Source organism: Podarcis cretensis (genome assembly GCF_951804945.1).
Source record: "Podarcis cretensis genome assembly, chromosome: 7".
In the NCBI taxonomy this organism is placed as follows: domain Eukaryota; kingdom Metazoa; phylum Chordata; class Lepidosauria; order Squamata; family Lacertidae; genus Podarcis; species Podarcis cretensis.
Window position 1 is genome coordinate 6,802,245 of NC_137176.1, and position 16,860 is coordinate 6,819,104.

Here is a 16,860-nt window from a genome sequence, read left to right on the forward strand (position 1 = left end):
CACACATGGATCTGCTTGGATCAGATTCTAGGGATCTGCCCCCTCTTCCCCAAGGTGTTCTTGTGTAGTGTGAACAGTAGGCTGACCTGCCAAAATCCACAGGATGAAGTGTTTAGTGGCACGGAGATCACTATTATCACCTACTAAATGTGACAGCAAGGATAACCCTACTTCCTCTCCCCGTATGTAATAATAATAATAATAATAATAACAACAACAACAATAACAACAATAATAATAATACATTTTATTTATACCCCACCCTCCCTGGCTAGAGCTGGGCTCAGGGAGGCTAACACCAGTAAAATTACAATAAAAACATAATAATAAATTTTATTGTACCCTGATTACAGCTGCCCCTGCTCCTATTCTCTCTTGAACACTGTCTACCACTCTGACTGTCCCATCATGTCTTAACCCTCCTCCACACTGTTTAAACTGAGAACGGATGTTGCAAACTGCAAAATATAAACCCTTTACAAAGACACGAGGTCCATCAATATGAGAAACTACAGCTGTTCGTGATTATGAAAGAGATGAGGAAAGAAGGCATTTCACATGAGGAAGCAGCAGCGTTGTCCATACTTCCCGTTTTTGTTATTTGTTTAAAAAGGACCATCACACTGCGTTGTCGTTTTACAGAGAAAATATGGAGCAAGAAAAGGAAATATGCCTGTTCCTATGGGAATGTCAACAAAAGGGAGAGACATTGTGAATCATGTAAGCAAACACAGTTACCATATTAACATTATCCACCAAGTATTATTTTGTTTGGATTAAAGAATCCAGTTCTTAATAAAGATTGTGCAGCAGAGGGAGCGCTAACATCACTAAGTTAAATCGCTGACTGTGGCTCTCTGTTAAGAAGATCTTGCTGAAAAGATTGCCAGCAAAAAGGTTCTTGAGGTGGGTTGGGGAAACCAAAAAAAGCTTATTTAGCACATCTGAAGATACAAGTTCCTAGATATATTGTCTCAGGATTGCTTTGTCAGGGAATCCAAGAACTGTAACCCCTCACATTTACCTTCCCACTTAAATACACAATCCCCTCCAAAGCTCCTACAGTGGGGTAGGAGAGCTGGCGGGGGGAAATCACATCTGAAACCCAATGTGCCACTTTGGTTTCAGATGGGTAAAGGTAAAGGGACCCCTGACCATTAGGTCCAGTCGTGGCCGACTCAGGGGTTGTGGCGCTCATCTTGCTTTACTGGCCGAGGGAGCCAACGTACAGCTTCTGGGTCATGTGGCCAGCATGACTAAGCCACTTCTGGTGAACCAGAGCAGCACATGGAAACGGCATTTACCTTCCCGCTGGAGTGCTACCTATTTATCTACTTGCACTTTGACGTTCTTTCGAACTGCTAGGTTGGCAGGAGCAGGGACCGAGCAACGGGAGCTTACCCCATCACAGGGATTCAAACCGCCGACCTTCTGATCGGCAAGTCCTAGGCTCTGTGGTTTAACCCACAGCGCCACCCGCGTCCCATGGGTCAGATGGGTAGACGAGTCTAAAAAGCCCGGGACACAAATTTTCATGGCCTTCTAGCAGCTCATTTACCAGAAGCGATGCATTTAGTGTTAGCTCTGGGAGTATATACCAGATTCTGACCAAACAAAGCCTCCTAGAGGAAAATATAGATCAGGATTATAGCAGCGTACTCTATGTGGGGCTTCCCTCATGCTAGATCTGGAAGCTGCAGTCGGTGCAGAATGCTGCAGCACAATTGCTGACAGGAATGTCAGCATATAGTATCTGCGCTCCGAGATTTGCACCGGTTGCCAGTTTGGCAAAAGGTCAAGTTTAAGGTGTTACTATTAGTATATAAAGTCCTTAAAAACCAGATTATGTTCCCCCACATGTGCCAGCTCAGCCACTTCGATCTGCAGAACTTGTACTGTTACAGGTGCCACACATAAAACCTATTTAAAAAGGTAAAGGTAAAGGACCTCTGACAGTAAAGGACCCCTGACAGTCGCGAACGACTCTGGGGTTGCGGCGCTTATCTCGCTTTACTAGCTGAGGGAGCCAACGTTTGTCCGCAGTTTTTCCGGGTCATGTGGCCAGCATGACTAAGCCGCTTCTGACTGGAGCGGTACCTATTTATCTACTTGCACTTTGACGTGCTTTCGAACTACTAGGTTGGCAGGAGCTGGGACTGAGCAACAGGAGATCACCCCGTCGTGGGGATTCAAACCGCCGACCTTTTGATCGGCAAGTCCTAGGCCCTGTGGTTTAGACCACAGCGCATTTGTAAAAAAATGTATTAAAGTGGCAGCACCTACAGTTTGGAATTCCCTGCCTACTGACATGACCTTAACTGTACAGTGGTACCTCAATTCTCAAACGTCTTGAAAGTCAAATGTTTCGGTTTTTGAATGCTGAGAACCCGGAAGTAACTGCTTCGGTTTTTGAATGCTTTTTGGAAGTCAAACATGCTACCCAGCTTCCATTTTGAGTTTTCCATAAGTAAATTCTTCCAGAAATGCATGCTTCGGTTTTCGAACGTTTCGGAAGTCGAATGGTCTACCGGATCGGATTACGTTTGAAAACTGAGGTACTAATGTACTTTTTTTTTTTTTTTTGACAAGCCTACCCAGATATGCAGAATGTTGATGTGTGTTTTGTCCTCAGTTTATCTTTTCCAATGTTTCTCTTTTTTTAAACAACATTTTATTGATTGTTTCAAATAGTTTTAAAAGTTTTTACTGATTTTTTCTTCTCTTTGCAAAACATTTTGAGGTTTTTACAATCTAGATATAAATTTCATGAAATAAATGAATATTTCTCTGTATATGAAGAAAGAGGACAAGGGATCATCAACAGAGTATTGCCCTCCGGAAACTACAAAACCCAGTATATTGAGGAAGAACTCATGGCTGTAAACTGATATAAAAATGTAAGTTGATCATATAAATACCCCAAGGCAAAACAAGTTATGAAACATCCTGTACACTAAAGTTGGAATACTTGACAGTAATTTGGCCAGGCCTTTGGAGGGTGTGTGCAAGTTTATAACCACATGAATGTGCTGGGAAGGCAAAGAGACCTTCATTTTCCTTGCTGAAGCCGGGGGTGGGGGGTTGGGGAGGAAAAGGCAGCAGCAGAGCTAAAAGTAAGAGAACATAACACAGAGAAGTGGGCAATGCTCCAAGCAGGACAGGAAATGAAGCTCAAAGTCCGTCAACAGAGAGAAGCTACAAGCAAAGAAAATTGTTGATCTAATTTCCTGCCTTCCAACCAGTAGAATCCACTTGGAGATCACTCACACTCAACTTACAATCCACTGTTTTCGCTGGATTGGATTTTACAATTTAAGACAAGCACCTGGAAAAGATTTGCCAGAAGAAAAGGTGTAGAACTTACAAGAATATCTCCGCTTCAGCCCGCTTGTGTTCCTATGCACCTCCCAGTTACATGGATAAGGCCTCAACAAGAGAACATTTGGGTGGACTGTGCCCACCCAGTACCACAGAACAGGGCTGCTTCTTGTTCAGCTGCTCTCTACCACATTATGATCCAAAAGGCACACTGTGGGACTCAATGGCAATTTAAATTATTTATTTTATTTAGCACAGGTATCAACAAATCTCCCAAAAGGTCAAAATATAACTTGCATCTCTAAAAAATATGCAGAACTCTGTGCCTGCATACAGTTTATACAGGAAGCAATTTCGGAGTCTTGGCCCCTTTCTTTCCATGTGTCCAGTCAGTGCCCGAAGAGAGATCAGAGTCTTTGCCTCAGCAAAGACACTGTCAAGGATTTTTTGCATTCTTCTTCAAGAAAAGCAGTGTCCATAATTAGACGGTTGATCAACCTAGGTTGCAATAAGCTCTCTCCACTTACTGCTAAAATTCTAACCACTCTACCATATAAATACAATTTGATGGAGATATCTCACCACCTTCATGGCAGTCATCAAAAACCTAGGAAGAAAATTAAACATACATAGTTTATGCCATTTGCTAGATCAATTCAGTTATATGTGCATACAGTTATATGTGCATTCAGCCCCAAGGACTGCATGTTAGTTTCTCAATCATATCCTTGGGGCATGGGGGGGGGGATCATATGGATTTAATAAGGTACCACTGTGGCGGGAAGGTAAACGCCGTTTCTGTGCGCTCTGGCGTTCGTCACAGTGTCCCGTTGCGCCAGAAGCGGTTTAGTCCTGTTGGTCACATGACCCAGAAAGCGAGATGAGCGCCACAACCCCATAGTCGCCTATGACTGGACTTAACCATCCAGGGGTCCTTTACCCTTTTACCCTTACGACGTTTCTGGTTTTGTTTTTGTTTTTTTGTAAACACAGCTGTTGTTGGTTCCCCCACCCCCAAATAGTTACAGTGGTGCCTCGCAAGACGAAATTAATCCGTTCCGCGAGTCTCTTCGTCTAGCGGTTTTTTCGTCTTGCGAAGCAAGCCCATTGACGGCTTAGCGGCTTAGCGCTATTAGCGGCTTTTAGCGGCTTATCGGATAAGCAGATAAGCGGCTTAGAAAAAGGGGGGGGGGGAAACCCGCAGGAACTCGCAAGACATTTTTGTCTTGCGAAGCAAGCCCATAGGGAAATTCGTTTTGCGAAGCACCTCCAAAACGGAAAACCCTTTCGTCTAGCGGGTTTTCCGTCTTGCGAGGCATTCATCTTGCAGGGTACCACTGTATATCAAAATAAAAGCTAATAACACAAGAGCAAATGCTGGAAGTCACAAGAGGAGAGGGTTGTGCTTGTGCTCACACCCTGCTTGCAATTTCCCCACAGGCCTCTGGTTGGCCACTGTGAGAACCAAATGCTGGACTACATGGGTCACTGGCCTGTTCTATTCCCGCTTAAACATTTTACAGCTTATAGGATTTGTTATGCATGTTCTCTGCAGTCCTGCCTGAATGGCTGTCTAAATGAGAAATAAGCTTAAATATGTCAGATTAGCTAAATATCTTCATGTTATTCCTGAGACGTAACTCACCGGACAGAGTCCACAAGGCGTCCGAACTAAGCCTGTAGGCTGGATGATGGGGTTGACGGCTCTGTACAGTTTCATGTGCCCGTCCACACTGCCGGCTGCTGCCTCTTTTGCAGCAACAATGGTCATTTCTACCTTTCCATCATAGATTAATGTGTTGAGAATGGTTTCAATATCTTCCATTGACAATTCCACCTTAAAAAAAAGATTTGTAAAAATGAAACAACAGAAGAAGCTTTTTCAAACGAAGATATGTATCGATATCTTAATTATCGATATTTTAAGCTTTATTTCAAGCCGTATTTTAATTAATTAACTTTTTTTTTCTATTACGTTTTATTGTAATTTGTACAGTGGTACCTCGCAGGACGAATGCCTCGTAAGACAAAAAACTCACAAGACGAAAGAGTTTTTCGTTTTTTGAGTTGCTTCGCAAGACGGATTTCCCTATGGGCTTGCTTCGCAAGATGAAAACGTCTTGCAAGTTTGTTTCCTTTTTCTTAAAACCGTGCATTCAGGGGGTGCAGTTGTGACTTGACTTCAAGGAGCAACTCATAGCACGCGGTGTGGTAGCCTTTTTTGAGGTTTTTGAAGATTTTGGTGATTTTTGAAGCTTTTCCAAAATCCGTGCTTCGCAAGATGAAAAAAATCGCAAGACGAAAAAACTCGCAGAACGAATTAATTTCGTCTTGCGAGGCACCACTGTATTGGTGTTAGCCGCCCTGAGCCCGGCCCTGGCCGGGGGAGGCGGGGTATAAATAAAAACAATTATTATTATTGTTGTTATTATTATTATTATTATTACTTCTAGACTGCGACTAACACTGCACAAAAATTGAAATTAATGCCGCAGAAATTAGAGGTGCTAGGAAATAACTGTAAGAAAATCAAAGGCTTATCAAGCAGGCACTTAAGGCAGCATGGAAAATTACCTCATCTATTATTGTTAAAAACAATTTATATACCGCTTAACTACATCTTCTTGGGAGCCGAAGAGGGAATGAGGATCTGGTAGTGCAACAGCAGCACTTTCTGCTGGACCTAGACCACCCACAGGCCTAATTAGGACCAGCACAGGTCTCCATTTGACCTGCAAGGCCCTTTTTACCAAGCCATGGCCACCTGCCCTACACCTGACATTATATGTGACATCAGGTGTGGAGCAGGTAAGGATGCAGTTCCACAGGAGCAATGAAAGCTCCTGATTATTCCTTTCAAAAGTGGGGCTCACTGATCAGCCCACTGGGAGTGGAGACACAGGGATCATGGCAGTACTTGCAAGGCCAGCGCCAACAATCAGCTGAATGCCTTTACCTGCAGTACTCTGATTTCACAGACAAAGAAAAACAAGCAGTAAAAAGAAAGTTCCCATAGCTCCCCCCACTGTGAAGCCATAAGGTTTATTTTATCACTTTCCAAGCCCATGCCCGAATATTTGTTCTTTTTTTTAAAAAAAATTGAGCATTATTTTTAAAAACTTTAGTAAATAACCATAGGAGATGAAATTTTTAGGGGGGGGGAATGAAAACCCGATAAAGTAAGATTACGCAAATGCAGACTGTAATAACAAGAAAAAGCTTTTAATGCTCTCCTATACACCAACAAAGAAGTAAGTATTTCCCTGGGGAGGATATTTCTAAAATATAGGATCATCAGTGAAATATGTAGCTGAAGTTGAGTTGAAGCTAAAAAAAAAAAATCCAATTATCCATAGCTACAATGCAGTCTGACCAAACTGTGGGAGGCAGTAGAAGACAGGAGTGCCTGGCGTTCTCTGGTCCAGGGGGTCACGAAGAGTCGGACACAACTAAACGACTGAACAACAACAACAATGCAGTATTGATCATTGTGCAGAAAATGCAAGAAAAGAAACAGAACGATTGCTTCACCTTACTGACACCTAACTCGCTGATGTATTTCCACACCTCGTGAGAGGATGCAAACGAGCTGTTTCTCTGGATCATGGGGTTCTGCTTGCTTTCTCGAGCTGCTTCGGCCTACAAAATACAGAGAGAAGCACAGTGTGGCAGAGCCAGTCTGCATCAGTAAAGGAGGATACATTCCTAGTTTAACATAATTTTAGAGAGATTACAGTGGTGCCTCGCAAGACGAAATAATCCATTCCGCGAGTCTCTTCGTCTAGTGGTTTTTTCGTCTTGCGAAGCATCCCGATTAGCGGATTAGCGCTATTAGCGGCTTAGCGGTTAAGCGGCTATTAGCGGCTTAGCGGCTTAGAAAAGGGGGGGGAAGGGAAAAAACTCGCAAGACTCGCAAAATGTTTTCGTCTTGCGAAGCAAGCCCATAGGGAAATTTGTCTTGCGAAGCGCCTCGAAAAACGGAAAACCCTTTCGTCTAGCGGGTTTTTCGTCTTGCGAGGCATTCATCTTGCGGGGCACCACTGTATTGGACGTGGCTCCCAGAAAAGCACATGGGGCTCAGTGGCAAAGCACATGCGGTAAAGCACATGCCTCACAGGTTCTGGACCTCCTTCCCCAAAAGGCTGACTCACATAGGGGTGATCCTCTTCCAGTATTTAATCTCACATTCTGGGATGCAGTGAGGTTAATTATGTGGGAAATATAGCAATGCATCCCTGTGAACGATATGGCATGTCTTTAGCCAGTCCAACAGTCAAACCACTAGGCAACATTGCCTGCCAACACTGCACTGTTAGCACCACAGTGCTCCTGTCCCCAGTGGAGGGGAAGTGTAGCATAGTGGTTTGACTACGGAGCTAGCTGCATTCCCTTCAGAAGGAGAGAAAGCGAGCAGGCAATCTGGAGGGCAGTAGCCACCCTCCCCGCTGCATCTGGGCCTGAAAGGCCAAGGGAACCTGCGGGTGGATGGAATGTGTTAGGAAGCACATCTTGCATCACAAATCGGCATCATTGCCGATTGTGGGGCATGCATGTTAAAGCATTGTTTTAGGTTTATTACTCTATTAATTTAGGAAGATTTACATGCAGTTTAATCAAAGAGGTCTCTAAGCACTGTACACTGGTACCTCAGGTTACAGACACTTTGGGTTACAAACTCCACTAACCAGGAAGTGGTTGCTCCAGGTTAAGAACTTTGCCCCAGGATAAGAATGGAAATTGCACGCCAGCAGCGCAGCAGCAGCAGGAGGCCCCATTAGCAAAAACACGCTTCAGGTTAAGAACCGTTTCAGGTTAAGAACGGACCTCTGGAACGAATTAAGTTCTTAACCCAAGGTACCACTGTACATAACAAAAATGTAGAAAAACACACACAAACCACAAAAATATTTAAAAAACAAATATACATAAAATAATTATACACATATAATAAAAATAAGTAAAATTCAAAACAAATGTAACTAAATTAATTAACTAAAACCAGCCAGCTTTGTGGTGCTTGAACCAACATGAGACACCCTTAAACCGCCAGGTTTTTTTTAAAAAATCACTGAGTTTACTTTGTTCCTTGCAACCATATGGAAGGCATTTAGTGTCTGAGATATTTGCAGAGCCCCATCCTATATTCTGTATCTGGGTAACACTGGAGTGTGATGGAACCCTTCAAACTAACAATATCAGGGCTCATCACCAACAGCACTCCCAAAAATGCGACCAACATTGGTGACAAATAATATAACAATATATTTCTTCTACAGTATTTGGGATTGCCTTTTTAGGAATAAGGAAAACTGGAGACAGTTAAAGGACTTTATGAGTTTATTCCTGCAGACTGTTCCTTAGCAGCTGCTCCTTCCTGTTGGCCAGCCGAGATATGCTATCAGTGAAAACTGCAAAGCAAAGATCTCTTTGGCACATTATTGGGATTGCCGTCTGACGTGGCACAAAGAACACAGATAGTTCACTCACCTTGGTCTGTAAGAACTTAAAACACTGTTGGTTAAGCACCTCTACAAATTCAGATTCAAAGTCTTGGTCGCTATACCAAGCTCCTCCTGTCACAGAGCGATCTGGTTGAAGGTTGTATAACATATACACTTTCTTCTTGGAAGCCTAGGGAATTAATGGTACAGGTTTTGTTCACATGTTCTCTTTCATTAAGAGAGAAAATTAAGCCTGGATTGCTGAGTTGGTTACAGCATGTTACTGAGAATGCCAGTGTTGAAAGTTCAATCCCTGTCCGGGACAGATGCATGTTCCTCCATTGCAAGGGGTTCAGGGTCCTTTCCAACTCTACAATTCTATGAAAACTTGTGTATTCTGGAAAATGCCACAAGCAGTTTTGTGCATGCATCTCTCTGACTCTGCCAAAGTGAATTCCTTAAGCACAATTGTATATTCACCTCCACCTGCCCTACATTGTGTGTGCTCGTTTTGTTTTTGTTTTTTTAAATATTTTTCATTGGCTTTTACAAAAACAAATTCAAAATACAGTGGTGCCCCGCAAGACGAACGCCTCGCAAGATGGAAAACCCACTAGAGGAAAGGGTTTTCCGTTTTGGAGGTGCTTCGCAAAACGAATTTCCCTATGGGCTTGCTTCGCAAGACGAAATGTCTTGCGAGTTTTTCCGACTTTCCCCCCCTTTCCCCCCCTTTTTCTAAGCTGCTAAGCCGCTTATCAGCTGATCCGCTAAGCTGATAAGCCGCTAAAAGCCGCTAAAAGCCGCTAAGCCGCTAATAGCGCTAATCCGCTAAGCCGTCAATGGGCTTGCTTCGCAAGAAGAAAAAACCGCTAGACGAAGAGAATCGCGGAACGGATGTTTTCGTCTTGCAAGGCGCCACTGTAATGAAGAAAAAAAACTTTTACCATATACCGGTACATATACGAGTTTCTCTGAATCTCGCGACCTCACCCCATCCCCTGCATGGGTCCTTAAAATATTTTTTCTAAAACTACATACTGTACAGTGGACGCTTCTGCGCATGTGCCGAAACCCAGAAGAAACCCGTTCCGGTACTTTTGGGTTCGGCGCGGTGCGCAACCCTAAACATCTGGAACCCAAGGTATGACATAACAACAACAACAACAACAACAACAATTTTATTATTTATAGCCCGCCCATTTGGCTGGGTTTCCCCATATCACTATCTTCTCTAAATTTTCATTTCTAAATTTTCACTTCTAAAGTTTTCCTTTCTCTAAATTATCCATATTTTTCGTTTCTTTACAAGTTATTTTTACAGTCCAGCTAATGTTTCTATTTGTTTACAATGGTCTCCTAAGTAAATTATAAATTTTCCCCATTCTTTTTTAAAGTCGGTATCTTCTCGATTCCTGAGTCTCATGAGACACAGGCATGACCATGGTGTGGGGCTATGGGTGGCTCCGGCAGTGTCCGTGGCAGAGGTTTGAGCAGCAGCAGCACTGCTCATTTCTTTAAGAGCATAAGAACAGCCTGCTGGATCAGACCAGTAGTGGCCCATCTAGGCCCTCATCCTGTTCTCACAGGGGCCAACCAGATACTGTTGCACAGTATCACAGAACTTTTAGATTTGGAAGGGACCTCCAGGGGTCATCTAGTCCAACCCCCTGCAAATGCAGGAATCTCAACTAAAGCATCTCTGACAGATGGCCACCCAACCATGGCCACCACCTCCAGGAACCAGGAATGGCTGCAGCTCCCAGTCAAGGGCGCTCATTAGAGACAAACCCATTATTTCCACCGTCTAACTCAGGGGTCAGCAAACTTTTTCAGCAGGGGGCCGGTCCACTGTCCCTCAGACCTTGTGGGGGACCAGACTATATTTTGAAGGGGGGGGGGAATGAACGAATTCCTATGCCCCACAAATAACCCAGAGATGCATTTTGAATAAAAGGACACATTCTGCTCATGTAAAAACATGCTGATTCCCGTACCAGCCACAGGCCGGATTGAGAAGGCGATTGGGCCAGATCCGGCCCCTGGGCCTTAGTTTGCCTTCCCATGATTTAACAGGTGAAACCACAATTAGACGACGACTCTTAAGAGCTATTTCTTCTGTTACACAATAGAAATGCTTTACTCCCACACAATGGTCAGGCAGTACAGACTGTTTAGCTAGTTCAAAATTATGAGCTACTCACCGCTACAGACTTCACAGCTTTAATGAGTTTCTTGCTTTCCAAGTTCTTCAGGATCTTGTTGATCTCAGTTAACGGCAGATTGCTTTTATATCTAATATCCCTGCTCCAAATACCTGTTTTGGTTGTTTAAAAAAAGGTAAATTAATTCATCTTGAGCATGAATCACATTTTTACATACTACATGTATCCAGGTTCTCATAATACTATCCCCACACCCTTTTCCTGTATTGAATGCCATTTCTCCAAGTAAAATAAAACCTTTCTAACTCCACTGCATTCAGGAATTAAAAGGCTACAGTGAAGAAGACCATTAAGTGGAAAACACAAAGCGACAGACAAGCACATTACCTTTGTTTCCTGCATCCTCTATAATCTGATACACCAGCTTCTCCTGATTGTCAGATCCTTTCATTTTACTGCAGAAAGACAAAATAAGAAGTTAATAGTGTTTGGTTTTTGAAAACCTCAGTGGATTTGATCGATGTGAAATTAAATACTAAACAACTTTGAGGTTTCCCCTCCCCAAGACAATCAAGAGGGATATACATTTTATGAAATAAATAAATACTATACATATTTTGAGATGTCAAAAAAACGCTAGAATTTGACCACAGATGAGAGAGTTTTCTACTGGTTATTTAGAAATGTTCCTTCACCTAAGGTGATTTTCCAAGCTACAGTATCATGGTAATTACAATTATGTCCATCAATTTCTCAGTGACAGAAGCAGAAAAAGTGTTGATGCTTTGAGGGCACAGCTTACCCAGCATTCTGAGATTCCTTGATCCTGTAGAGGAGGCCAGTGCTGCTCCTCAACAGATCCAGCTGCCCCTAAGAGAATACACATTATTGTAATATTTTGACAGATTTCTAAAATAATGATTTGACATTAGGATGCAATATGAAAGACACTCAGTACTAAACTTAGACTGTATTAATTTAATACTGCATATTCCCTTATACAGTGGTACCTCGCAAGACGAATGCCTCGCAAGACGAAAAACGCGCAAGACGAAAGAGTTTTCCGTTTTTTGAGTCGTTCCGCAAGACAAATTTCCCAATGGGCTTGCTTCGCAAGACGAAACGTCTTGCGAGTTCTTACGAGTTTGTTTCCTTTTTCTTAAAGCCGCTAAGCCGTTAATAGCCGCTAAGCCGTTAATAGCCGCTAAGCCGTTAATAGCCGCTAAGCCGCTAATAGCCGTGCTTCACAAGACGAAAAAACCGCAAGACGAAGAGACTCGCGGAACGGATTAATTTTGTCTTGCGAGGCACCACTGTACAGTGGAAGACAGAAGTGCCTGGCGTGCTCTGGTCCATGGGGTCACGAAGAGTCGGACACGACTAAACGATTAAACAACCAATTCCCTTATATAATTAATATTCCTTCTTAATGGATAGGGAAAAAATATTTTCACCTTAGACGTTATACATTTCATTTTTGTAACTCTGAAGGACACCTAAATGGACTACATTTTTAAGCATACTCTACAAATTGTAATGTGTGAACATGTTTATAGATATGCATGGCACAAGTTTATGGACACAGATATAATTGTCAGGGAAATTTGGCTGCAGTTCTCTGTTGAGCATAAGTTCTATAGTAAACCTTGATTTGCTGTTGTACAATACAGTGGTACCTCGGGCTAAGAACTTAATTCATTCTGGAGGTCCGTTCTTAACCTGAAACTGTTCTTAACCTGAAGCACCACTTTAGCTAATGGGGGCCTCCCGCTGCTGCCGTGCCACCGGAGCACGATTTCTGTTCTCATCCTGAGGCAAAGTTCTTAACCCGAGGTACTATTTCTGAGTTAGTGGAGTCTGTAACCTGAAGCGTCTGTAACCCGAGGTACCACTGTACAAGTATGTGAAATGGTTCTAAGCAGCAAAGCTAGACAAATGGATGAAGATTAGGAGATGAGCTAGATTAGTGGCCTTCAAGAGAAGGCTTAAATCTGTGATGTTGCTTGCTAGACAGGGTTGGGATATGATCAAGGGCCTGTTTGCCACCAGAGGCCCCGGCTTCACATGCAGAGGGCTCAGTGGGCAGAACTCAAATTTGGTGGTGTTTTTGCCAGCAGTAGCAAAAATTAAAGCAGCACGTTACACATATTGCCCAGAGAATGTAGCCAAGATACAAACATTCTCCAATAGGCTTTGAATAAGGTCCATATCCTGGCTGCATTCTATACATTCTCTGAGCAATATGCACATTCTCTAATAAGTAAGTAAAGTCTCCCAGAAGCATGCTTCTCCCCTTACACGCAATTCTTCATGATGAGCAGATTATGTGCACATTCTCCATGAGTTTTCATGAATATGCAGAATAGCTGGTTGTTACGCACGTTAACCGCTTAACGTGCATTATCCCGATATATAATCCAGTTTAAATGCTGTCAAAGAACTAGGTGCACTCTCTTGTCCTTTGAGACAAGCAACAACAGAACAAGGGAAGGTCTTACCATTGAGAGCAGCCTGTTGATGGCCACTGCCCGTTGCTGAGCCTCCATGTGAGGCATGTCATTCTGAATCACCTGGTCTGTGATACCTTGGGGAAACTGATGGCACAGCTCAATGATCCTGGCAAAAGTAGAAATAGCAATTAAAGTACCACTAATTATGGAACAAATCCACAACTAACATAACATAAAGCCTCTATATCTAATCTTTTCTTAAGTCCCAAATAACTAATAAGAAAAATATAAATTGCAATAAAAAAAGAACTATCACTGAGAAAACAGCAGCAGAAAAAAGATGTAAAAACAAACACCTATAACAATAAGAAAAATAATCAAGAACACACAAGCCATTTACTCTACACCAGGGAGTAAAAAGCTAAAAGCTCCCTGGAGAATCAAACCAAGTCAAATTGCTGGCTGAGTGACTATGGCCTGGTCCACAGCCTGCCTTGCTACAAGAAGAGTGTCTGCCACACTGCCCCTTAAGGACCGACTGACAAAAGACTAGGAGAGGAGGCTGGATTGGTAGCAGCCTGGTATATTCTCCTACCCAGAAAGACTGTATGGTTTTTGCCTGCATTATTCTGTTTGTCCAGTGAGATATCTGCCTGCAGGTAAGAGTGGTGACTGCAGTGTGGGATGCTATTTGACTACTGGTTGACTGAATAAGGCTGGAGTGTGGGTGTGGTCCAGAGCTTGCCTTGCTATGAGAACAAGCTCTGTTGTGGGCAGTGGGGATGACTGTTTTGGGTTGCTACAGGGGTAGGGTAGTCCTGCACTGTTTGTCAGGATATGGCATTGTAGGTCAGGCACAGTGACTCTCACCTGGTGTGAGACCATGGTAGAAAAGTCTGGTTTGTTTCGGTTTCCCCTGAGGAAGAGACAGGAGGGGTATTGGAAAGGACATCATCTGCCATCTGACAATGTGAGATGTTGTCTACTAGGTAAAGGTAAAGGTACCCCTGCCCGTACGGGCCAGTCTTGACAGACTCTGGGGTTGTGCGCCCATCTCATTTAAGAGGCCAGGGGCCAGTGCTGTCCGGAGACACTTCCGGGTCACGTGGCCAGCGTGACATCGCTGCTCTGGCCAGAGCCAGAGCCGCACACGGAAACGCCGTTTACCTTCCCGCTGGTAAGCGGTCCCTATTTATCTACTTGCACCCGGAGGTGCTTTCGAACTGCTAGGTTGGCAGGCGCTGGGACCGAGCAGCGGGAGCGCACCCCGCCGCAGGGATTCGAACCACCGACCTTTCGATCGGCAAGTCCTAGGCGCTGAGGCTTTAACCCACAGCGCCACCTGCTTCCCAGTAGTTGTCTACTACTGTGCCTTAATTTATTATCTGTGGCCTAAATCTCCCAGTTATATATGCTGATACTGGATGGTGCTAAAATGTGCCTGGGGAGATGTATCTCCAGAGACTCCTCATAGAATCAGAGAGCTGGAAGGGACCCTAGGAGTCATCAAGTTCAACCCACTGCAATGCAGGAATCTCAACTATATATCATCCAACCTCTGCTTAAAAACCTACAAGCAAGGAGAGTCCACCACCTCTCGAGGGAGACCTTTCCACTGTCAGACTGCTCTTACTGTCAGAAAGTTCTTCCTGATGTTTAGTTGGACTCTCCTTTCTTGTAACCTGAAGCCATTGGTTCAACTCCTACCCTCCAGAGCAGGAGAAAAGAAGTTCGCTCTGTCTTCCATGAGATGGCCATTTAGATATTTGTTGTTGTTTTTTTTAATAATATTTATTAAAGATTTTCAAATATAACAAAAAAAGAAAAGCATCCAAATTTAAGGCCTTATTTTCAATATCATCTTTCCAGGGCTTCCCCCTCCCCACCCCCTCTTATATTCCAATTCTTTCAAATAGATTCAGCAAATTCTTACCCCAAATTTTAAAATTATTATCATTAACCCAATTTAAAAAATATTTTCCCATCCCCTAAAATCGACCTGATCCCTTCCACGAGTTCCCCTCTTTAATATAAAATACAGATTAAGATAAAAAAATTAAAAAAAGAATAAAATATAATTTAACACCCTTTGGATTCCAAATTTCCCTCCCCCCTTTCCCGGTTGCGTTCCCAATGTCCATCAATGCCATTTAGATATTTGTAGGTGGCTATCATATCTCCTCTTTTCCAGGCTAAACATACCCTGCTCCTTCAACCTTTCCTCCTAAGGCTTGCTCTCCAGACCCTTGATTATCTTGGTTGCCCTCCTCTGCCCACGTTCCAGCTTGTCAACACACTTCTTAAACAGAGGTGCCTAGAATTGGACACTGGACTCCCAAGTGTGGTCTAACCAAGGCAGGATAGAGTGGCACTATAACTTCCCTTGATGTGGACACTACAGTTGTACCTCTGGTTGCGAATGGGATCCTTTCTGGAGGCCCGTTTGCAACATGAAAAGCCCGCAACCTGAAGCGCCGTATCTGCGCAGGTGCGATTTGGCACTTGTGCGCATGCGTGAAGGGTGATTTAGTGCTACTGCGCATGCGCGAGCGGCGAAACCTGGAAGTAACCCTTTCTGGTACTTCTGGGTTGCCGTGGGACGCAACCTGAAAGAATGTAACATGAAGCAAACGTAACATGAGGTATGACTGTATATTTCTGTGGATGCAGCCTAGGATATCATCAGCTCTTCTTTTTGCTGCCGCATCACCCTGCAAACTCCTGCTCAGTTTGTGGTCCACCAAGACCCCCCTCGGTCCCTTTCACATGTACAGTGGTACCTCGGGTTAAGAACTTAATTCATTCCGGAGGTCGGTTCTTAACCTGAAACTGTTCTTAACCTGAGGTACCACTTTAGCTAATGGGGCCTCCTGCTGCTGCCACGCTGCCGGAGCACGATTTCTGTTCTCACCCTGAAGCAAAGTTCTTAACCTGAGGTACTCTTTCTGGGTTAGCGGAGTCTGTCACTTGAAGCGTATGTAACCTGAAGCGTATGTAACCCGAGGTACCACCACTGTACTAGTGCTCGTAAGCCAAGTGTCCCCCTCCCTACCTATACCTGTGCAGCTGGTTCTTGCTGCCTGAGGGAAGGAGCTTAACCTTTGTCCCTCCTTTGCGCCTTCATCCCTTTCAGGGAATCGTGTCCCCTGCGCTGTTTGCTCCCCTTCCCCACTTCCAACCCAGCAGACTGGATGAGCCTCCCCTCCATCCCTTCCTCCACGTCGCTTGCGAAGACGTGGATGAGGACAGAGCCCTGCGGCACCCGGGTCCCCTGGGTGCAGGCCACGGTTTTGACTCGGGCTCGCCTTTTACCTGCTCTCTATCTCCAGCGGCTCCGGAGCCTTCGCTTCCGCCATGGCGGAAGCCTCCGTCGCAAAGCGAGACCAGGGGAGTCGCGGCGGGGGAGGGGGGGGGCGGTGACGTAAACAGAAGGCGCCCGTCGGGGCAGGCGTGAAAGAGTGGCTGCGGTTGCCGTGGCGACGGGGTCGG

At 44.2% G+C, this 16,860-nt stretch overlaps 1 protein-coding gene across 3 annotated transcripts; it reads right to left on the bottom strand.

Moving 5' to 3' along the window:
* Positions 1 to 3,542: 3,542 nt before the first annotated feature.
* Positions 3,543 to 16,806, bottom strand: POLR3F (RNA polymerase III subunit F). 3 transcript variants are annotated; one of them, XM_079983656.1, is made up of 9 exons: positions 16,684 to 16,806; positions 13,420 to 13,537; positions 11,724 to 11,791; positions 11,309 to 11,376; positions 10,961 to 11,073; positions 8,806 to 8,949; positions 6,850 to 6,957; positions 4,964 to 5,155; positions 3,543 to 3,925 (listed from the first exon to the last, which is right to left on the bottom strand). In XM_079983656.1, exons 1-9 carry the CDS (start codon positions 16,725 to 16,727, stop codon positions 3,848 to 3,850), a joined length of 933 nt encoding a protein of 310 aa, XP_079839782.1. In that variant the 5' UTR covers positions 16,728 to 16,806; the 3' UTR covers positions 3,543 to 3,847. The 3 variants fall into 3 exon arrangements, with proteins under 3 accessions (XP_079839782.1, XP_079839781.1, XP_079839780.1); XM_079983655.1 differs by lacking the exon at positions 16,684 to 16,806 and adding an exon at positions 14,242 to 14,265 and having other exon boundaries at positions 6,886 to 6,957; XM_079983654.1 differs by lacking the exon at positions 16,684 to 16,806 and adding an exon at positions 14,242 to 14,263.
* Between the last annotated feature and the right edge of the window lie 54 nt (positions 16,807 to 16,860).